The 24,405-nt window shown below is 39.1% G+C and overlaps 1 protein-coding gene across 1 annotated transcript; it reads right to left on the minus strand.

Moving 5' to 3' along the window:
• Positions 1–3,441: 3,441 nt before the first annotated feature.
• Positions 3,442–24,276, minus strand: LOC134635628 (uncharacterized). Its single transcript, XM_063485030.1, has 26 exons — positions 24,258–24,276; positions 22,923–23,175; positions 22,452–22,480; positions 21,578–21,848; positions 21,296–21,336; positions 20,708–20,981; positions 19,650–19,697; positions 19,328–19,371; positions 18,663–18,954; positions 18,241–18,284; positions 17,415–17,703; positions 13,726–13,769; positions 13,147–13,414; positions 12,712–12,761; positions 12,538–12,611; positions 12,147–12,361; positions 11,781–12,034; positions 11,367–11,495; positions 8,779–8,908; positions 8,548–8,577; positions 8,139–8,180; positions 6,428–6,475; positions 5,278–5,321; positions 4,981–5,091; positions 4,526–4,811; positions 3,442–4,307 (listed from the first exon to the last, which is right to left on the minus strand). The coding sequence occupies exons 2-25, from the start codon at positions 23,164–23,166 to the stop codon at positions 4,533–4,535; spliced, it is 3,294 nt and encodes a 1,097-aa protein (XP_063341100.1). The 5' UTR covers positions 23,167–23,175; positions 24,258–24,276; the 3' UTR covers positions 3,442–4,307; positions 4,526–4,532.
• Positions 24,277–24,405: the final 129 nt, after the last annotated feature.

Consider the following 24,405-nt stretch of genomic DNA (forward strand, 5'->3'; position numbering starts at 1 on the left):
CCAAGTCTTTCAGGATTCTGTTCTGATATTGTTCTGAAAATCTTGTTAAAAGATCTGAAAGTGTCACAGCATGTGGATCTTTCACTGCAGAGGAATCTCTGGCTAAAAATCGTGAGCTGGGTCAGAAGTCGTGTTTTCTCAGCAGGTTTCCATCCAGCACAAATTTTACAAACTGCACCTTTGGTTGAATCTCTGCTGTTTCCATGTCAGCTCTGAGGCTGAAAGCACGCTCAGTTTGCAGGTACTTGTCTGGGTGTGGCTTTGGGATTTTTTTTAAATCCATGTGAGGATTCTTTCTTGTCCATTATCTGTTTAAAAAAAAGGTTTTATATGGACGTTTAAAGCAACATTGTCATCTGTGTTTTAAAGTACATTAATGATCAAGCAACAGTTTTGCCAGATGGTTTGTATCAGGATCAAACAGAAAAACAAATCTGCAGAAAAATCCTGTTAATCACAGAATGAAAAGGAAACACTGAGAAATCCTGATAATAACAGAAGAGTAAAGAGTAAACAGGAAGAGCAGCCAACAAGTACAAATAAATGTTGAATTGAAAGTCACTAACATAACTCCACGAGCGATTTAGGAACTTTCAGGATAATAACAAGTGTAATTTTTATCTTCTCTATTTATCATGTTTCACTCATCAAAGTCATTATGATGCAAACTATTGATCAGTGTCATGTCTCAATCTTAATCTTAAGTTGTTTTATTTGTTTATTTTCAGTATGAACACAATGAACTTGATGTGTTTTCCCTTTGCCCGTCCTGTACCTAATCCTTTGAATCTTGTCCTGTTTCACATTTACATCATTAAGATGTTCAGTTACCTGTTCCAGAGCAGGATCCTGTCGTATCAGGTAGACGTGGAGTTTGAGGAATGATGTGTTGAGTTTATAGTACATCAACATGTAACAGCTGATTTTTGGAGGAAATATGAAACGTATCAGAGCCGCTATTATAGAGAAATGTGGTTCAGTTAACTTGACATGTGATGGTGTGACCTCAGACACTTTTTCCACAACATCTCCACAGTCATCTATGTGAACGACTGCAAACATGTCCAATATGTCAGGGACGTCATCTGCAGGAGAACACAACAACACAAACATGGTGAGAAGAACAGTTTATAACAGTTTGTGCGCTCACTGTCAGAAATGTCAAACATCTGAAATTCTTCCTTCATGTCCTCTTACCGATGCAGATCCAGTGTGGCAGGTGAACTTCATTTAACTTCCCAGCAGTGACTGTGACGTCCATCAGAGGACCTGCAGGCATGTATTGTCTGCTCTCCATCCTCTCCATGTGTCCCTCCCAAGATCTAAACTGGTACTGAAAGCTGGTCTTTCCCTTACAGACCCAGCGCAAGCCCGAGACTCTGCATTCAAAGTGTCCTTCTGCAGACTGAAGGCTGAAACAGGAATTAAAGGGTTGACTAATAGACTGGCTTGGAGCAGCCGTCTGTGCTGAGTTAAATAGTCCTCCCGGTAATTGCCTGGAATGCAATGCAGATTCGATGATGACGGCCCAACCCGAGGGTGTGGCCCCCAGGGCAACCCAAACACTCCCCGGACACAGAGCCATGGACATGACAATAAATAATTAATTTAAGGCTTTACCATCATTCTGCCACAACCCACAAGCTCTAAACTGCTTTTTGTGTCTTCTCCTTGTTGACATACAGATTACTACTTGAAGATCACATTAAATGGTTTTGGATGTATTTGTTCTGATCTGACTAAAATATTAAAATACTCAGCTGATGTATGTTTCAAATAAACATGATCGACTCAAAGTATTTATTTTACATATTTATTTGTTTTTGACTTGTATTTGGTTCCTGAGGTGATACCTGATAATCTCTGCACCAGATTCTGCTCATCTTCATTAAAGTCTTTCTGGTCACCTCCACACACTCTCAGCTGTACTTCTCCATCATCACATTCACTACATCCTGAGTGTTTGCTGCTTTCAGTTTGCTACTTGAGATGAGGAGTGAATCTTTCTGCTATTCAATCAGTGACTTGAATTCATCCAAGTGAGCAGCTTCTCAGTCGTCATAGTTACCACCTGGAAAATGAAAAAATCATTTTGTACCTGCAGGACTGAAGCAGCCTGTCACTTCTTATGCAGGAGGTGCCACCTGCATTTTGTTCCTGTGAAGTTACAGCTGAATAATTCATTTTTGTCTTTTAAAGGTAAACTATAAAACTTGATAAGGTTACAGGTTTATTATCTATTAAGGACAAAACAGGGGTCAGTGGTTAACACTGTCTCAAAGCAAGAAGGTCCTGGGTTCGACTCCACCCCCAGACCTTTCTGTGTGGAGTTTGCATGTTCTCTCTGTGTTTGTTGGGTTCTCTCCGAGTACTCCAGCTTCCTCCCACAGTCCAAAGACATGCAGTTAGTCTGGTTTAGTTAACTGGTGATTCTAACCTGCCCATAGGTGTGAATGATTGTCTGTCTCTCTGTAATAAACTGCCGTCCAGGGTGTACCCCGCCTCTCGCCCTATGGTAGCTGGGATAGGCTAATAAGGATAATGGATGGGTGAAAATGTAAGCTGGGTTAAATGATTAAGATAAACATCACACACCTCACTGACACTCGTTCTTCGTGCTGCTGGATTAAAATGGAGTTGATGAGTCGACGCTGATCAGCCTTTGTAGAACTGAACGCTCCAGAAAGGCTGGAGTTTAAAAGGACAAGTGAACCAGAAAACAAGGGTACAAATGAGTCTCTAATAACAATTAAACCATATAAAAATTTGTATGTACAAGTAAAAATATAAGGACACATTTAGGAACAGTTTGAGTTTCTTCCTTAGACGAATAAAGTCCTCAGAGTCAGGAAACATCCAGTTCTGTGTAAACAAAGCCGTCCGATCCCGGTCTGACATTTCTGATGTTTGTAACGTTTCTTATTGACTGGTTCCATTATTTTAATGTACTTTTAGTCATTTATTTAACTATTCCTCATTCCTACTGTTATTTATGTGTTGATCTTTCTCATTTTTTGATATTTCAGTTTTACTGACTGATGCTGCAAATCAAAATGATCCTGTAGGAAAATAAAGACTGACCTGAACATCTCATCTCTTAAAATACAAAAGCACAGTAATCATCTTACTGAGTGATCTTCATTGTACATTGTTTCATTGTTTTTAGGCCGCTTCATTCCAGCAAAAGTTTCAACGTGCGTATAAACATGAAAGACGTGTTTTTACAGATTTTAAAATTTAAAAAATGAGTTTTTGACAGTAAATAGTTAATAGACACCAATGTTGTTCCCTGATGTATCCAAAGGAATATTTGATTGATAAGCAATTGTATTTATATGGCCCTATTTAGTAGAAAAATAAAAATTAAAAAAGTATAAAATTCTCCAGTTTATCTTCAAAGCAGTCGTCAAAACTTCTTAAAATGTGAGAAACATGGCAGTAATAGATCAGGTCATGATGTTCCTCAGTAACTTCTAACCTTGGAAACTTTTCTCATTTGGGTTTCACTCCAAACCAGACTGAGCAACGACCACAAGAACAAAAGACAGAAAATAACAGAGTTCATATGGTGTTAATGTAAAATTATTCAGAAAGACTTTTCTTCACGCGGCACATTTATACTGTGATATGGATTTATCGTCTTCAACAAAATGAGAATCATAAAGCTGTTCATGATATTTTTGTATGTAATTGTACATATAATGCTCATTTTCAGGTTAATATTTTTGTTTTTGGACAGTACTCGAGTAGCTTTGTCTGAGTCACAGTTCAAAATCCTTCTCATTTGTTTTATACTTGGTTTGATTGTAGCTCCTCTTCCTCTCTGAAACAAGCTTCTGTTTTTACTCCTCTCCCTTTAAGGCAACTTTGTTCTTATTGGCTGTTCCCCACAAACAGAAGGTTTGAGGGACAAGTGGGTGGAGCTTCTGTGATAAGGGCCAGAATTGGAGATCACCAATATTAGGATATCCCCCCTCAATGACATCACACATTACAGTTAAAAAAACCAACATAAACCTGAGTGTTTGTCCCACAGTGAATCTCTGTAAACATGATGATCTCATTATCGTAAATTTGAAAGTGTATAAATGAAAGCAAAGAAAAGCACAACAAATGTAGTCTTTTTACAAACTGTGCTGCGAGAAACAAACAGAATGTGTTTCTATAAAAGAAGGGAAAGGAAATCACTGTCAGATCATTTCTACATGTTTAAAGCTGAAATATTTCTGCAGAAAATTAAAAGATGAAATATTAAAATGAAAAAATAGCTTAAAATATCTTGATCTCGTTGTCATGTCTGAGTCAACCTGAGAAACACATGAAGAGACAGAATAAGGACAAGATACAAACACACACACACACAAAACCTCAAATCTGCTCCTACCTTATAAACCCTCCCTCATGTCAGAGTCAGTTGGACTCTCTGCTACTTTCCATACTACAATCATGTACTGCAAATCTAACTATCAAAAAGTATTTTTGATTAAAATATTTATGAAATCAATGATGCCATTTTGATTGTTACCTTTGGATCATGAGCTGCTGTCTGATAACTTCTGCACCAGATCATTCCTGTTAATTTTCTTCAAAACCTTCTTGGTCACCTCCACAGACTTTTCTGTGTAGGTCTGCAACATAAGATCCACCAGGTCACAGGTGCTGGCCTTCTCCAGTTGGCTCTCTGGGATGGGTTGGAGCTCTACCAAAACATCACGGTCCCGCAGGAAAAACTTGAACTTTTCAAGCTCCTCCTTTTTCAGATCTTCCAACATTCCCAAAAGCTTCTCTCTGTCTGATTGGTCTGTTAATGCCTGAGAACAAATGAGGATATAATTTGATATCAATCAGTTATTCAAAAATAAAATTATGCATAAGAACCATCCAATTTAATCATGAGGTTGTTTTATTCAGTTTTACATTCTGAATTATGTTTAACCTGCATTTTAATGACTTAAAGCTGTAAAGTCAGGTGTTACTCACCTTTGGCATCTGTGCTGCAGCATCACTGTCCCACTGTAACTTTAGCTTTTTATGCTCTTCTTCTTCTTCTGGATCTTCATCGTACCTCTTTCTGTCTGATTTGAACAATGCCTGATAAAGTTAAAGCAAAGAAGGGAATATGATTAGATGATGATGTTATCAGTGATTAGTTAGTTAAGTGTAAGAACCATCACATTTAAACGTTTTAACCCAGCATTTAAAATATTGCTTTTTAAAATTTAAATCTTATGAATGAAGCTGTGTTGTTTAAAGTCAGAATAAGTTAATCTTACTCACTTTCTTTCCCCGTGCAGGAGGATGTTTATCCACCGAGTGTTGCTCTGACAAAGAAGAAATATGAAACATAAATATTGATTGATTTGATTCATGAAGAGTTTTCCGAGTGGAGTGGAGTGTGTTTAATGTGTCAAGTTGATTCTAAATATTCTATGAAAACATCAGAATCAGACTAGCAGCAGATATCTCACATTAATGGACTCAGATAAAGTGACCAGGCCCCGCCCACTTTGGAGTCATTAGAACAGCCAAATAAGGACCTACAGTAGTCCAGCCTAGAAGGAATAAAATACATTAACTGGTTTTTCAGTATCACTCTGAGACAAGAAGTTTCTAATTTTATTCATAATCATCTGAATTTTTAATCTGGGCATTAAAGGATGAATCGTGGTCAGCAGGTTCCTCTGTCTTTGGCTGCATCCACACATACAAGGGTCATTTTTGTAAACTTTGCATAACGTTTCCGGCAATGCTCTTTTAAAATGCATTTGATGCACATTTGTGGAGGGAGATATTTTTTTCTTAATTAACTCAGAAAAATCCCTGTTTTGAAAAACAAAGGGTAAATGGACGGTTCTTATTAAGTACTTTTCTACCAGATGTCTCATTCATCCATTCATACAAACACTGTTTTTTTGGGATGAGCTGAAAAATGAGCCGGGTTCAATGTCCTGCCAAAGGAAACTGAATCCAGACTACAGCTGCCAAGAATTGAACCACCAACCTTCTTGATAGCCATGTGCACATCCTTTGTCCCATTTTCAGTTAACTTCCTGTTTTATTTTCAAAGCTGGGTTGTTCCTTTTCCTGCCTGCATTCATGTCTATGATTAAGTTACAAGTGCTTTAGTATCCTTCTCCACGGTGTGCATTTAGTCTGTGCATTTTCACTCTCCCTGGTCATTTTCTCATTGGCTTTAATTCCTGTTGTCTTCCTGTATCAGCTTTTCCTTCTTGTTTTGGATTCTGTGGTCAATTTTTTGCTTCTTTCGCAGTGCTTTTCATTCCAGTTTCACTCTATTTTTAGTTTTGAGTAAAGTCTAAGTGTGTGCAGTTCATCTTCAGTAAGGAAACAACTATGACAGTTTTTTTTCTTGAATACTAAAAGTAATTTACTGAAAAGATTGAACAGTTAATATCCGTGAACCTACCAGCTGCCAACGTGCCGACACCAGCTGCTCCCCTTGAGGATCCTGCAGCTGTGAAACATTGAGGAAAATTTACTTTAAGAAGTTAATTGGTCTGATTATCTGCCATCATAACAGGAAACTAATAAAAATGTCTAATAGAAACAAAGATTGTAGTTCCTCTGCTTTCCTACATTTTTACTTTTTAATGACTGCACTAGTGATAATTAGATTTGTTGGGCTAGTCAGTTAGTTATATTGCTAGAGACAGCAGGGCAGGCACTCAGACAAAGGCAGTTACAGGGAGGCGAGACTCCCCACCAGCAGCTTAAACTGATTTCTGGTGATTACTACTAGGGTAATACTCTACAGTAAAAGAGAACCCAAAGCTTTAAACCAGTCCAGCATCTCCTTGTAAGGGGTCATCTCAGCTCTAACACAACATAAATACTTATTATATATATGTAATATATGTAATTCTCTAACCTGCAACGTGACCAGAAACTGGATGACCACGTTTAATGTAAGAAAAAAATGGAATATGGACAATTGATGTCATTGTTTGATGTATCAGAGTTTAATAATGAGCTGTGTCATCTGATTAAACAGGTGTAGCCGTCATGTCTGAGATTTGGTTTCAGACCATTTCAATGCAATTTCAGAATAATGTTGAAAAATATGTTTTGAAATCTGGAATAAGCTACGTTCAACTGCGCCCTGCCACACAGGGTCGCTGCAGATGTTTGATTTGGCAGTTTTACACTCGATACCCTTCCTGACATAACACAAAGGGGGATTTGTGCCTCTGACTGGAATCAAACCAGCATCCTTTCCTCTCCAAGTAAATAGGTATACCTCTGTTCTATGGAGCCTTTTTCTTTTGTGCCTAGTTATCATGTTTTTAGTTTCTACCCTGTTTAGTTCCTTGATTATTTAATAGTTTCTCCTTGTGTCGTTGCCCTCTCTGTGTCTGTTTATGTGTTTGTATGACTTCTCCTGCCTTGATTTCCCTCCTTGTGTTTTTTATGGATTGTCAAACTTCACAACAATATGCTAACTAAGCATATAACCTGGACCTTCACTGTCAACTTTGATCTTGGGCGCTAACAATGAAGGTCAAGGTCAAACCATAATCACGTAAAATAACAACATATCCAGTAATACGTCATGTGAGAGGGCATGGAAAGAGATGTACAACACACTTTTTATTTTTTCAGTACATCATCACAATGATGCCATAAAGTTTTGACAGCTTATAGAAGCCAAAGTTTTCAGCCAATTCTGTTCCAAGCACATGGGTGAAGATAATTAAATACATCATCTTAGTATGTAATACTTCAAGGTCAAAGGTCAGGGTCCCACGATATAGGAAAAAGCTTTAGTTTCTATTTAATCATCTCAAAAATTTAAAGCAACATATTAGTCATTGGTGAACATCAGCACTTTCTTCATTTGAGCTCTTTAACACATTATGTTTTCATGACTTCACAAAGACACAAACAGATTAATAAACTAGACTAGATTTCCATATTAACAATGCTGACATAAGCGTGTTGTAATAACAGCCAGCTGAAGTAGATATGTTTAATAAAAACTTGCTCTTAGGGATAGTTGTGCTCTCTGAGTGCGCCTGCTTACTGTGCAGTGTCTACACTCGGGTCCTCAGTAACTTGTAAACAACTGCAACAAAATCCTTTAATAAGAAGACAGCAGAGTTGATATATGTTACCATTACCTGAAGTACTGACACCAGTTGCTCCCTTTGAAGATCCTGAAGCTGTAAAGACATTTTTTTAATTGTGCATTAAATGCACCAATTTAATTAATTTTCACTACAAACAAAGAAACTGATAAAATTGTCTAATATAGACACATTTGTCCTTAACTCACTCTTCTTGGTTTTAAATGACTCACTGCTGATCTGTTTAATTCACTCAGTGTCTGAAAAGTGTGTTTATCATTACAGATGAGCTTCTAAACTGAACAGTCACTGATGCCAGGAATTAGCAGCACCAACACAGTACAATTTATTATGTTAAATAATATTCTACTTAACTCTACTAGTTAAAGGTGCAGCAACACATTTTATGTTATGAGTGAAATCAAAGAATTAGCTTAAATACTCTTCAAGTGTATTTTCTTACCTCCAACATAACCAGACATGGGAAAGTCACCTGGAATTAAAGGAAAATCAAAATATGAATGTTTGTTATTGGGGTTTGATGTGCTGCATTCAGTGACCAAAAATGATGAAATAGCAGAGAAACAACACGTTCACATTGCTGTTGCTCTTCAATTTGCAGTCGAGAAAATAAAAGGATGAAAGTTTTCCATTACACTTTGTGTACATTGTATTATTTAACAGAATAACTAACCTTGATGAACATTACATGTCCAGACTGGTTCATCATCATTTGAGTGCAGGAGTGTAAGCCTGAGTTTTCTGTCTGGATTCTCAATGAACACTTCATAGAAGTTTATCCTGTTATATCTGAAGGTTAACTCCTGTGTTTAAACACACACACACACACGCACACACACACACACACACACACACACACACACACACACGTTTGCACTGAATACGAGATGCTCTGTATCTCATTGTACATCTATATAGTGAAAATATAGGCTTTCTATTCTATTCTATTCTAACAATATACTGCACTTCTTCAGTCCCCAGCAATAGCTACGTCAACTTTAAAGCAGCTTGGACGAATGATTGTTGAGATGAGTATTTGTGAGTGTACCACAGATGCACACATAGTTGAAGTATAGAAGTCAGGATGCACCAGTCTGTGTTATGCTGTGTTATGTTAGGGAATAGTAGTAACTTGTAATTGGCAAGATAGGCCTCCTCTAAAGCACATCTGCCTTTCACTCGAACTTAAGAAATTAGCTTAACATTAGTTTTATATATATATTTATATACATATTCTATGAGTCAAATGCAGTATGACTCTATGGGTTCAATCATCAAACAAGCAGTTAAGTGGGCAAAAGTCTTCTATCCTCATGAACACAAATGTTTACCAAACTGCTTGCCCACTGTGGGTAAGCGCACTCTAAACACCATCTCTGGTTTGTTCTTCCTCTTGCTGAACAGCCTCCCATGGCTACCTTGTCTGTGGCTCCAGGTTTAGATGCTACTGCTAAAAATCTAAGAAACATCATTCCTCCTCCAGCTGAGCAAAAACCTCAGTTCACTGCCACAACCTGATATTTTATGAATGAAATTATTAGATAGTTGACAATGGTGTTAGCGCCCTCTAAACTTAAGGACTGGGACCTTTCTGAACATGTTGCACAGGAGAAGAAAAAGCACACAAATCTCCAGTCTTCATCTGCAGTCAACAGTGATCCGCCTTCTTGGATCCATCCCACCTGTTCGTGGACTCAAACTGTTCAGTTCAGTTGTATCAGGTCGTGGTGGGTTTTGCTTTACTAACATGCACCTTGGGTATAGGTAAATGGGCTCCTTGGCTATAATTTCTGACCAAGTATTACAGTAAAATGACCTGGGAAGAAAAATTGGACAGAAGAGTGGTAATAAGACTTTTAATTAATTTGAAACATGTAAACACATTTTTTAAAATGACTATTATGGTTATTGGTATTAATCTTATTTTGTAGCTCTTTCCCAGTGGGGTTGATTGTTAATTGAGTCAATTAACTGATACTGACAGCAGCATAATGCACTGTTTGTGTTGTTTTCATGCTCAGGTCACATTTCAAATCTGCCTATTTTTGTATTGGGTGTCTGTTATTTTTCTGCAGTAAATGCAGCAAAGTTAATCCTTGATAATAAAAATTAAAAACTAACAAACTATTATAAATTTAAAGTAACTTGATGTATGAAAAATAATCTGTATGGGCTGTATCGCACCACAAGAGCACAGAATGGTGAGATCTGGTTGGCAGGGCCGGAGCCCAATTTGAGATCAAAAAATCGCTTTAAATATGAAATAGTACGTATTTGTCCTGCCAATTTATGGAGAATGTTAATGCAAGGATTACCACAGTCAATTCACAGTAACAAAGTTCCTGAGTGTATTGTCCTGATTTGCTGGGGCCTCCAGGTATTCACCCACAGTCCAAATACACACAAAAAAATCCAAGAAATGTCACTTTTGGGGACAGTGGAATTTTTTGCAATTTCACACACTTCCACTAGGGGCAACATAGAGTTATACACAGATTGCGAAAAATTTTGGGGGCAATGTCATACACATACACAAAAAAATCAAAAAAATGTCACTTTTGGGGACAGGTGAGATTTTTGGATTAAAATATGTTTTAGCGCATGCTGAACGCTGTTAGAGGTAAATCTAATTGGGGACGGTGGTTTTGGTCCCCAAAGGGAGAGGTGTCCCCAATTGACTGGTGTGTGAGCTGATAGAAGTCCCCAATTGTGACACAAGCAAACTCACACACACACACACACACACAAGTAAGGAGTAATATCAAACATTATGTTCAAAGGTTTGCAATATTTCAAACAGCTCAACAAACACGTCCATATTGTTTCTGTGCAGAGTGAATTACAATCTGTCTGCTCGTCCTTTTTAGATTTGTATTAATCACTGACTCTGTACATGATGTGTTGCTGAAGCTATTCAGTTATTTCATATTCTAGAAAGCTCATCACTGTTCATCACACTGCTGCCCTTCTGACCCGGCCAAAGATAAGTGGAAGAAAAAGCATGGATAGATAGATGTATGTAAAATACATAAATATTTTGTGCAGCTTTTAACCCACTAAACCATTTTCTATGGTTTAGTGGGTTAAAAATACATGCTTTGGTTATAAAAGTGTTTGAGGATTGTGATAATAATGTAAGAACAGCAGAAAATGTTCTTAAAAACAAGCTTCAGACATGACTGAAATGTTTCAGAGTAGAGGTTTATCTACACATACAATGAGGGGCTAGATCTCCTCAGCAGAGCTTTTTACAAACTGTACCTGTGGTTGAATTTCTGCTGTTTCCATGTCGGCTCTGAGGCTGAAAGTACGCTCAGTTTGCAGGTACTTGTCTGGGTGTGGCTTTTTGATTCTTTTGTATCCATCTGAGGATTCTTCCTTGTCTATTCCCTGTTATCAGATGATATCAGTCATCAGCAGCTGAAGATTTTAAAATTGAGTTTGGATTTAAAATCACAAAATAAATTCACGATTAACTCTCAGGATAATGATCATTTTAGCTTATTACACTTTTATCATTGAGTTTGCAGTCAGTATGATGTCATATTTAAAAAATAATGGTCAGTGTGCCCAGATAATATTTTTCACCTTGTGTCTTTTATAAAATATAAAAGCAATCGTACTGTGACTTTCTTTGCCTGTACTGATCCTAATACACTGAAGCTATTCAGTTACCTGTTCCAGAGCAGGATCCTGTCGGATTGGATAGACATGGAGTTTAAGAAATGATGTGTTGGTTTTATAGTACATCAACGTGTAACAGCTGATTTTCACAGGAAAGAATAAACGTATCAGAGCCCCTATTAGAGAGAAATGTGGTTCAGTTAACTTGACATGTGATGGTGTGACCTCAGACACTTTTTCCACAACATCTCCACAGTCATCTATGTGAACGACTGCAAACATGTCCAATATGTCAGGGATGTCATCTGCAGGAGAACACAACAACACAAACATGGTGAGAAGAACAGTTTATAACAGTTTGTGCGCTCACTGTCAGAAATGTCAAACATCTGAAATTCTTCCTTCATGTCCTCTTACCGATGCAGATCCAGTGTGGCAGGTGAACTTCATTTAACTTCCCAGCAGTGACTGTGACGTCCATCAGAGGACCTGCAGGCATGTATTGTCTGCCCTCCATCCTCTCCATGTGTCCCTCCCAAGATCTAAACTGGTACTGAAAGCTGGTCTTTCCCTTACAGACCCAGCGCAAGCCCGAGACTCTGCATTCAAAGTGTCCTGCTGCAGACTGAAGGCTGAAACAGGAATTAAATACACACTCATGAAGGAACAACAGAGTGAATGGAAACACAGAGAGTAGTCGTGTGAATTGGATGCAAAATGAAGAATTTCCTCTGGGAATAAATCCAAAGCTGAACTGTTTCCTGTAGTTCCAGTTTGCTGTGCTGCAGCATTCAGGAAGTTGATTTACCTGTAAGTTGGAGCCTCGTCTGCATCTGTACTGTTCACCTCAGGTTCAAGTTTAGTCCAGTCACTGGTGTCCTGCTGCAGAGGACAGTCACTTTAGTCAATAAGTACACATGTTGATTTTTGTAATCTCACAGAAAGAAACTTTAGGAATAAATGGATGAATGGAAGGGATTACCGTCATGCTCTGACAACCTTCAAGCTCTGAACTTCTTTCAGTTTTTCGTCCTTGTTGAGACACAAAGAATTCAAATGAATGATGTTATGCTGACATATAAAATCATCCTCTAACTGTCCACATGTTTGCTGTTTGATCACTTTATGCTGTGCAGTGCTGCTTCAACATCAGAACAACGTGTTCAGCAGGACATGCAGCTGAGTGACGTCTAAGATGATCAAAAGTTGATGAATTCAAATATTCTCACCAGTGATGTCAGAACAAGACAGAGAGAGAGAGAGAAAGGTTGGATTCAGTTCTGATGATTTATGCAAAGTTATTTTTGTACGTCTGTTGTGTTTCCTGTTTGTTTTGATGTTTGTTAATTAAAAGTTGTTTAAATAAGTTTATTGTAAATTATGAAAATCTATTTTTAAAACCTTTGTTTGGTCTTACCTGAGCTGCTCTCTGACAGCCTCAGCATCAGATCAGGTCTGTTCATGTCTGTTAAAACCTCCATGGTCACCTCCACAGACTGATGACCAAGTTCATCCACCATCAGATCCACAAGGTCTTCTGTCCTGTTTTTATACATCTCTATTTGTGGCAGGCCCATCTTAAAGCACGTGAACGGCAGCAACAGAATAAATTTCCCGAGATCCTTTTGACTGAATTCATTCAGTGTTTCCAAGAGAATCTGTCTAACAGCTTCCAGTGCTTTTCCCTGAAAAAATCCAAATAATTTACTAAGTTACTGTATAATATCTCTGTTGGACGATTGAAAGATTTGTTTCATTTAATTTCCTTTGTAACTGTCCTAGAAATCTCAAATATTAAGAAAAAATATGCCTTCATTAATATTTATACGTTTTGCAATGATCACTGAAGAGATAGCTGGGGGTTTTGATATTTACCTTCTTATCTTTATGAACTGCAAAACTTTACTTTCATAGAAAACATTATTTAATTTCTATCAATACTGAAAACTATTTTTCTTTCTATTTTTTGTAAAAACTGAGTTAAAGTCACACTCACTCTCTTCAACAGTGCAGCTCCATGTTCATCCACAGAGTGTTTCTCTGAGGAGGAAAGACATTTACAATCAACTCTGAGGATTCAAACATCATCACACATTCAGATGATTTAAAAAGAGAAAATCATGTGAAACTAAATAAAATGACATAAGAACCCAACAAAGAAACCCTCCATCCAGTCCAACCAAAGTAACTGGGGGTTCCCAGCTGTGATAATGACAGAGAGGGTACACCTGTCCACCTCAGGTTTTAAAAAGACAGACAACCTTTCACACCCACATTTAATTTAGAATCACCAACCACCATCTGATTGGGGTCTGGGATGCAGAGCCTCCCTGCTGCTGCAGGGTCGGGGGCGGTCTGCTTGTGTCCACCCTGGAGGAAAGGGTAACATCTCCTGGGTCTAGGTGCGTTTTCCCCCATCTGGGGGCGAGGGTACCTGGACCTAGGGTATAGAGTAGGTTTGGGGAATATGATTGTGTGTACAGTGTCCATTTGTGTCTGTTTTTATGTTAGGTGAGTGCTGAGTATTTGAATATGTGTGCATGAGGGAGGGAATGCACGTTTGTGTCTGTGTGTGCCCGTTTGTCTGTGTCTATATGTCAGGTTGGGTCTTAGACTCCACCTCTCTGGGAACATCTCAGGCCCTCCAAAGTATGGAGGCCTATCCCCTCCCACCACACTCCCTGCTGGTGGCTGATGCCCTCAGACATCGGTGCATTGGTGGTTCTTGGTGTCTGGGGCTGGGCGCTCAGGTATGTACCGGCTCACTCCTGGTGGCTGCTTGGCAAGGCCGGGCCCCTTCCGGGGGATGGGGGGCCCTCAGGCCTCCAGCGTCTGGCCCTATGGCTCGGTTCACTCTGGCGCAGCTGGCTGCCGGCAGAGCCCGCGGGCACGCCACTGCAGCTCCCTCTGGCTTCTGCTCCGTGGCTGCTGGGTGATCCCTTGTCTGGGGCTCTCCTCAGCTCTTCCCAGGAGGGTGGCACTGATGCCCCTCCGATGGTCCTCCTTGGGCTCTCGCACTCTGGGGCCTCTGGATGTCTGGGGCCTGGATCTCCTCCATGCCTGCTTCATGCCCTGGGGGACGGGGCTATGGCTCCCCACACCCTCTAGCAGACCGTTACATGAAGGAACCTTTTGAATACAAGCACGTTCATGCTCATAGGTGTTCACTGCTCATAGACACAAACTACACCTTTTCTTGGCTGCTACCTCAAAGCACATTGTGCGCTGTCCGTCTTGCGTGTTGCATAATAACGTTCAATTTTTAGTGTCTACTGTTATTTACACTTAGCTAGATTATTGCGATGGTGTTGTGTTTATTATGTTGCTCTTTTTTTGCTTTTTTCTCTTTTTTTTTCTCTCAACAGGTGATCCAGCAGATTTTTTCTTTTTAAGTGTCCTTTCTCACTGTCCCTCTTCCCCTCTGTTTTTCTTTTCCTTCCTCTCTTTCTTTCTCCCTTTCCTATCCTCCAGCCATGTCTGTCCCATCTGTAACAACTGAAAATAAAATAAAATAAAATAACATAAAATAAATATTAATAACAAAGGTCGCTCAAATAGACCAATACGGCAAGGCTGTGATGGTCCACTTGGTAAAGTAAATCCATTGGGTATCATCAATCAATCAATCAATCAATCAATATACTTTATTAATCCCAAGGGAAATTAGGGTTACAGCAGGCAGCACGCTAATGGCGCATGCGCACTTACAAAGGAACCTTCTGACCAAACTTACACAAACATCACATTGGGGAGACATGTCAGAAAGGTAGGCTGATAGGAAAAAAACAACGAAAATATGTAACATGAGGAGAGAGGAGGAGAAAAAAACTCCACTCAGACTGAGCTCCTAGTGGGAGAACAGTTTGATAACAGAAAAAAAAACACCTCAGCACAAAAAGCACATGACTATCAATACACCATAGAAACACAAGACAAGCAACAGGGGCGGGTAAAGGGTAAGAGAGAGCCGATGTAGACAGCGCTTCCGGTCCTGCAGCATGTCTGCGCTGGTCCAGTCGACTGCCATCTTCCCCGGTAGGGCACAAGCATCGAAGGCGTTTGGAAAGGGAGGGGGGATCGGTGTGTGCATATCAGTGTATGTGTATGTGTGTGTGTGTATGTCCAGAGTCAAGCTGAGACAGTGTCCTTCGCCCTGCCAGGCTAAGTAAACAGTCTTCCAGCCAACTCAGGTGGCCTTGTATGGAATGGGAAAGAACAGACTCAACACAGTTGTTATCAGGGAGTTTTTGTTCGGCTCCAGCCTTGAGCCCACAGCTGGCGCTGAAGTGGTAGCCGCATGAAATGATGATGGTTTTTACTTTAGTGCGAACAACTCATAAGAATTTCAAAGCTGTTCTAGCAGTCCAACACTGGTCTCTCAATCTCCCGTTGGAGAGCCGTGAGCTTCCTATGATGTTATCCAAACTTACGTTCCGTGGTGTTGTCCTTCTTGTGGTCAAAGGGCAGGTTCTGAGAACTCACAACTGCGGTGCGCTTCCCAAGATGTGATCAATTTGCGCCCAGAGGTGTTATTCCGAGCGAGCCCCTCCAGATGTAATCAGTTTGCACTCAGAGGTCTTATTCTGAGTATTCACGGCAGCCGTGCGGTTCTCCAAGATCTCATCCGTGTTGCACTCAATGACCCATTTCGAGAAACTCATGCCTCATCCCATCGTTTTAATCCCAGCGGGCAGCTTTGTGGGGGTTTGAACAGCCGGTTCCGCTTCCTTAATTCTTCGATAAGCCAGGGCCAAGCCAGCTCTGATCAGCAAGAACCCTGTTATCATGGTTCCGAATAGGTAGATATCTTCAGCAGTCAGGCTCACCCAAGTCCAGACTTCTCGTTGAAGGGGTGTCAATTGCATTCAGAGACCAGTTGATCAAATCCATAATTCCTCTTTTAGGTTTTAGAGAACAAACTGTGAGAGAGTGCTCCAGGGAAAAGTAATAAAAGCACGAGACAAGACAAGGACATAAGAAGCTAAGCAGGGAAGATAAGGGAGAGGAGAGGAGAAAAGTGCGACCGCCTTCGCTGAGAGCTGAGAATTCTTATCATTGTTATAATAATAATAATAATAATAATAATAATGGATTGCATTTATATAGCGCTTTTCGAGACCCTCAAAGCGCTTTACAATTCCACTGTTCATTCACTCTCACATTGGTGGAGGCAAGCTACAGTTGTAGCCACAGCTGCCCTGGGGCAGACTGACAGAAGCGAGGCTGCCATATCGCGCCATTGGACCAACACCAGTAGGGTGAAGTGTCTTGCCCAAGGACACAACGACCAGGACAAATCGAGCTGGGGATCAAACCGGCAACCTTCCGGTTACAAGATGAGCTTCCCACCCCCTGAACCACGGTCCGCCTCACGGTCGCCTTTGTTGGCCTTCAGACAACAATTCTGACGGCTAAAAAACCAAATGGGACAGGCAAAAAAAAAGAACCACCAATAAACTCAACAAGCATGTGTTTGGACTGGAAACCAGAGCACTCTGAGGAAAAGCATGCAGGCACAGGGAGAACATGCAAACTCCACACAGAAAGGTTCCAGCCAACCAGGAGGCTCAAACACACAACCTTTATGCTGTGAGGAGACAGTGCTAACCACTGCACCACCATGACACCACCAACACAAACACCTGTTGATGACACAGAGTTTACACTCATGCATGTTGGTCTTACCTCTGGATGCTGAGCTGCTCTCTGATAACTTCTGCACCAGATCAGTTCTATTCATGCGCATGAAAACTTCTCTGGTCACCTCCACAGACTGCTGACCAAGTTTACCCATCATCAGATTTACAAAAACTGTTTTGCTTGGTGATGGACTCAAGAATGAGGATCCATCCATCCAAGGATCCATCCAAGGATGAATCATCAGTAGGAGCTTCTTGAACGTCCTGTACTCATCGTTGTTCAAATCATTCAAATGTTCTAAAAGCAGATGTTTAACAGCTGTGAATGTCGCCATCTGGAACATTCAACACAATTAAGGGACATCAATTTATTTATCCAAACAAGACCTGTTATATAGATTACAGCATGTTTATGAAATATGTGATCCTTTTTTATGATTTTGAATAGTTTTTATTTACAGGCTGCAGTTCTTCTCTCACACTGTGCAGATAAAAACTGAAATACATCAAGAATATTTCCCTGATTTCACATTATTTTTCATTCTTTATTAAATATTTGTAAGTAGATTAAAGTTTCATCTTTAATCTTTAAAGTTTTTGATGTTTTCAGGTTTCTCTGTCCTGTTGAAGAGTCAGGACAAATGTACATGCTGACATTTCCTCAGCTCATCCTCAGTGGTAAAGACATCCTGACATTAGTGTTGGAGAAAATTACTGCTGAAGAAGTCAAACTGAATGAAGCTTCAGTTTGTCACAAACATCCAGCAGAAATCATGAGAAAAATGACTCAACATGAGAACTGATGATACTTTAGTACTCTGACTTTCAGCCTGCTGTCTTGTACTGAATCAGAGAGATGTGACATGACTCACTTTGTGGATCAGTGCAGAGCGTCGTTCATCCACAGAGTGTTTCTCTGAGGAGAAAAGTGCTCAAAGTCACTCATGACAAACACATTTAACAACTAACTGACAATTATTCAGGAAATATGACTTTGGAAAAATGGACAATATGCAGAATGACACTGAAACCTCCTCAGCAATAATAAACAGTATGAAGGAGTCATTTTTACTCCTCCTCACAAAGTATTTTGATTTAATATGGTCTCATTTTTATGTATTTATTTAAATATAATTTTCTAGAACAGTCATAAAATATGTTTTAAAGATGTGTTTTCTTTTGTCTTTATTACAAATAATATTATTTATAAAGTTAAAGAAAACTTTACTTAGAAGTTTATGAGACATAAAAATCAGTTTTACGATTTTAATGAGTTTTGATTTTGTTGTCTTACTTCTAGGCAGTGAGCTGCAGTCTGACAGCCTCTGAGCCAGATCAGTCCTCCTTATCTCCTCTAAGACCTCCATGGTCTTCTCCACTGACTGTTGGCCGTAAGTCAGCACCATCAGAAACACTGTGTTCAGCAGGCCTGACATCAGGTACAGTAGCAATGACAAGTTCATGCCATCACAATCATCATGATCAAGAATTTGTTCCAGGGTCCAGTTGAACTTTCTGAGCTCCACCTCATTCAGACCATCCAGAGTTTCCAGCAGCAGCTCAATAACAGACTCCATCGTTTCTACCTGGAAAATTCAAAGAAAATGTTCATGAGATAAATGTGGCATTTCTCACTTTCAGCTTTGTTTGTTTTCTCATCAACACTTTAGAAATGTAGATGTGTTTAGATGACATCATCCATCACATAAGGTGATGATGTCATTGGTCATATTTGTCACAATGATCACAAACAGCTGATTAACAATTATTCTGCTTCTGTTAACAAGTTCAGGACTTTTCTGACCTGCTGCAGACCTACCTCACTGCACACGCTCAACTTATCAAACTTTGACTTTTACAATCAAAATCAAATATTTTTTTTCTATTAAAGATTTCTATCCTGTATTTATGAAATGAAAGCTGGATGATCTGAAGTCAGACAGATGTGACATGACTCACTTTGTGGATCAGTGCAGGCCAACGTTCATCCTCAGAGTGTTTCTCTGACAGAAAAGAAATATTAAAAGGTTCATTCATGACTGATTTAACATCAGTGTTAATAATCAGACACTTTGAAATAACTGATACTTTGATTTCATTCTGATGATCCTTGTAAGTTGGATTAATAACAACATTAAACTTGTTAACATGAAGTCATATTTGATGGAAAACTATCAAAGTGTGAGGAAATGATCCAGTTCTGTTTCATTCAGTAATTCTTCTTCTTCATCTTCATATCAATGAGTGTATTTATTGATTGATGTGTTTTCTGGACACTGACCTTTCTCTGTTTCCTCCACATCAAATCCTTCAGCTGATGATCCTGCAGCTGCAACACATTGAATACAAACTGTAACTACATCATACAGACACTGTGTGTGTCCTTTATGTGTGCTCATCCTGAGTATAACACTGAGTCCTGACAATAAAAAGCTTTAATATTTCACTTTCAGCTGTGCTGACTGAAGGCAGGAGGAGGCCATAGTTACACAATCACAGAGAAATCAATGAAAAGACTTTGAATCATTTACCTCATACAGGTCGTCTGTCTCCATAGTGGAGTTTAAATCAAAGCTAACATAAAGATCTATTTACAATACAAGACTGATATTAATCAGCTCAAAATGCAAAAAACAAAGAAAAATATTTTCAAAGGAAAGAAGTTCAAAGAGCTTTAAAACAACATTTACTAAAGAAAGTCACTGATTCAATAACCTGAATATTTTTACTTTAAACATTGAAATATGAAAACAAATCTGTTTAATTTTATTGTGTTTGTACAACCTGAATGTGTTAATTTATCAACGTCTGTCAAAAAACATTCAAAGAAAACAAATTCTTTCATTTTAAGATAAATTCACTCGCTGGGCCCACGTCCTCATTTGAGGTTTGACAGCATTTTAATAGATAAAGTTGAATGGTTTGGACATAAATTGAGCTGAGGTTCGGGGAAGGCCTCGAAGAGGATTGGGGGCGGCTCCCAGGCCTGGGAGATCCTCATTTACTAAATAGAAGTGAAGAAGTTAAATAACTGAAAAGGGGAGGGAGAGTGGGGAACGTAAATGAGAACGAACAGCTGTCGAACTGAGGGAAAAAATTTATATGGGAACTGGACGGAGTGTGTTGGGAGGTGTGGTCCCGCTCTCAAAATTCAGAAACTTTATCTCCAAAAAGTTTATATTATGCAGTTCTTGTTGTGAGTTTGACTGGCATTTTTGCTATTTTTTTTTCAGTTTGAGCTGTAATATTATCTTTTAATACTTTTACACTCAGTTAAAAATAATCCCACCATATTTATTGACATTATTACAGAAACTCTGACAGATTATTTTCTCTTACCTTTGAGTCCTGAGCTGCTCTCTGACAGCCTCTGCACCAGATCAGTTCTCTGCATGTCTGTTAGAAACTCCCTGGTCACCTCAACAGACTGATGACCCCATTTATCAATCATCACAACCACTGTTCTTCCTCTGTCATTACTCATTTCGATTTCTGGAAGACTCTTCTGAAAACGAGTGAACTGCAGGAACCATAAGAACTCGTTGAATTCTTGTTCACTCAAATCCTCCAGTGTTTCTGGAAGCAGATCTGTAACAGCTGCCATTGTTGCAACCTGGAAAATTCAAAGCAAACATTCATAAAGAAAAAATGTTTCCTCACTGAGAAAATTACAGATTTATGTTTTTGTAGCTGTTTTAAACTCTGAATGTTTTCAATGTTTTCTCTGAAACACTTTGTTTTCTTTTATTATCTTATTTATTAAGATGTATTTATGTAAACACACTTTTTTAATAATGTTTGATTTTTAATCTAAATCCATTTCTGTGACAACTGTTTAATGTAAATGTTGAAATTATGATTTTCAAACTGCATCTTATTGAATCAAAGCTGAACTCTGCAGAGTCAGACAGATGAGACGTTACTCACTTTATGGATCAGTGCAGACAGATGTTCATCCAGATGTTTGTCTGAAACAAGAGAAAATAACAGAAATAGAAATAAGTGTTTAATAAAAGCTAATCGAGCTTTAAAAAAAACACAGAGATCAACAAAAAAATTACATTTAAACCTGCTGAACATCATTTTTTGCCCCTCGTCAACAATGCTCTCTTTTCTCTGTAAATCTGACTGTTTCTAATATGAACTGAAGCAGAAACACTTTAAGAACCACTTTTATCATTTTAACATGTTTTGTCTTTATTATCTTACTTTGAGCTTCTGAGCTGCTGTCTGTCAGCCTCTGAGCCAGATCAGTCCTCTTCATCTCCTTTAAAACCTCCACGATCTCCTCCACTGACTGTTGGCCAAAAGTCCTCACCATCAAAAACACCACGTCCTGCAGGTCTGTCTCTGTCTCCATAAACAGGGAGGATAAGACATGTTTCCTCCTGAGGACCTGCTGGAAGTTCTCGAGCTCGCTGTCACTCAGATCAGCCAGTGTCTCCAAAAGCAGCTCAATAAGAGACTCCATCGTTTCTACCTGGTAAAAACAGAGGTCACATGACTGTGATGCACAATTCAAATGTCTGTTTGATGAGGTTGAATTCAAGTGTCTGTAAAAACCCGAAAAGATGACCTTTGACCTTCAGACATAAAGCGGCATCTTTTTTAAGGTCATGACCTTCGACCAGATTTAGAGCAGAAAATAACATCCATGAACATCTGGTGCTCGGTGGGTACCTGCTTGGATTAGTTTTTTATTTCTTGGCTCATTTTTTCCTCTTTTTGAAGGATTTAATTTTCATGAACAGGTTTGTGACTCTGTTTTACTGCCTGACTGTAACTCTGTCAAAGACTGAGCTACAAAAACTGCAGTGAGTCTCCTGATTTTACAAACAGAGGGGAGCTTTAACTGCTCACATCTTTACTGATAAACACAAAGACTTGAATTTAATCTGCCTTTAAAATGTAAACAAGGTTTAATATTTCTATACCAATCATGTATAAGAGCTCATGTGTACATGACACAGCTGCAGCTTGAATTTCATCTGTATGATTTCTGTTTAAGATGAAGATGATTTTCAGTCTTCATCACTGAATCAAAGCTGAACTGTGTGAAGTCGACTGATGTGACGTTACTCACTCTCTGGCTCAGTGGAGGAAACTGTTTGTCTGAGGAGAAAAGAAAGAGACAAAGTCAGATTAGAAACTGTTTTATCATCAGGCTTTATGAGGATTTAGAACACAAAAGATTTCACATCAAAGTGACACTTAAACCTCGTTAACTCTCATCATACCCACAAGTTTAACATACATGAACTACTGACTGCAGTCTCTGAGAACTCCAAGAACACTTTACTATGAGAAGCAAACATAACAGTAACATTTATTTCTCATCAAAGAGGGATATCACATATGTAGTTATTGTCTCCTAAAGAAAAAACAGACAATTTGTATAATTAGTTTTGCAAAGTTACAATTAATTTGAATGTTTATTTTAAATAAAAATCAATTTTGTCGTTGAGCCTGGTTTCATATTAATGTGATAAACTTTATGCAGTATTCTCACATATTTAATTCTTTGTTCTCTTATTTGTGGTTCCTGAGGTGATACCTGATAATCTCTGCACCAGATCAGTCCTGTTCATCTTCATTAAAGCCTTTCTGGTCTCCTCCACACACTCTCCCCTGTAAGTCTCCATCATCAGCTTCACTACATCCTGTGTGTTTGCTGTTTTCAGTCGCCTCCTTTGCTTGGATGATAGATGTTTCTTCCCTTCAGTGAGTGACTTGAACTCAGCAAAGTCCTCTGGACTCAACTGGTTCAGTGTTTCAATGAGCAGCTTCTTAGTCGTCATAGTTACCACCTGGAAAATGAAGAAATCATATTATACATGAAGGACAGCACGTCTGCTGTTTGTTCATTTGATGGATGGAAACTGACTGCTTTGTATTTCACTAATGACAACATTACTGACATGGACGTTTGTTACTTTTCTATCACCCAAATGAAAAACTGTGACTGGACGTGAACGTCAAACATCAGCTTGAAACTCGAATAAAAATGTGTAATAAAAACATGCAACCCACAGCAGCGTGAGTGTGTGTGTTTGAGTACAGCTTATTGGTTTTCTCACATGGCCCCTTGGGAAAATGAATCGCTCACCCCTGGTTTATACAAACTTTTCATATTAAAACCGCTCTAGATTCTCATTGGTTAGAAATACCTTATTTCTAAACAAGGCTCTTATTGTGAAAGAATGTGGGAACACGTATACGGAAAAACTACAGATCATTTCCCATTATTCCATTCGCTTCCGCTTATCCTTTTCAGGGTTGCGGGGCCGCTGGAGCCTATGCCAGCTGTCTTAGGGCGAGAGGCAGTGTTGCCAACTTAGTGACTTTGTCGCTATATTTAGCGAGTTTTCAGACCCCCTTAGCAACTTTTTTTCTAAAAAGCGACTAGCGACAAATCTGGCGACTTTTTCTGGTGTTATTGGAGACTTATATATGACGACTTTTTGACATGAAAACGCGTATCGCTCTTATTCTCGACAAGCAGCGGTGCTGCCGTGGGCACCTCACCCGTGCCAAAGCGCTCACAGGCGGAGGATAGTCCTCCTCCGGCTGCTATCAGGGCAGGAGATGTTCACACCTATGCGTCCAAACTGCAAATGAATCGCGCATGAGCGAAGCCTCTGCTCCTGCACTGACTGTAACGCAGTCAGTTCTTCTTTTACTGTTATGCTGTTTTGTGGATCACAAGGTTTAAACACACACACACAAAGTAACTCCACCAGAGTGCCTATTTCGGGTCACTTTTGCCGGTCCAAGCCCGGATAAAGGAGCAGGGTTGGAATTGTGACATTAAAAAACAATAATTGCTAAAAGAAATTTAATTTGTAGTTCTAAATAAATTCTAAATGTATTTAGGACGTTTTTTACTCACTTTATGTCTCTTCCACGATGCCATTTCTTTCTCCAACAACGTCGGTTACAATTATATTAGCATGACCAATTATGCAAATTAGGCTATGACGTCATTTAACGACTTCTAGCGACTTTTAGGACAACCAATAGCGATTTTCTTTACTGAG

This window comes from Pelmatolapia mariae, linkage group LG10_11 (assembly GCF_036321145.2).
Source record: "Pelmatolapia mariae isolate MD_Pm_ZW linkage group LG10_11, Pm_UMD_F_2, whole genome shotgun sequence".
Taxonomy (NCBI): domain Eukaryota; kingdom Metazoa; phylum Chordata; class Actinopteri; order Cichliformes; family Cichlidae; genus Pelmatolapia; species Pelmatolapia mariae.

Excerpts from the sequence above, each read along its gene's own strand:
- LOC134635628 (XM_063485030.1), bottom strand. The coding sequence starts at position 23,166 with ATGACGACTAAGAAGCTGCTCATTGAAACACTGAACCAGTTGAGTCCA. Across the intron at positions 11,496-11,780 it reads AGGATCCTGCTCTGGAACAG|GGAATAGACAAGGAAGAATC; the intron begins GTAACTGAATAG and ends ATCTGATAACAG. Across the intron at positions 5,092-5,277 it reads CTCCTGCACGGGGAAAGAAA|GCATTGTTCAAATCAGACAG; the intron begins GTGAGTAAGATT and ends TAACTTTATCAG.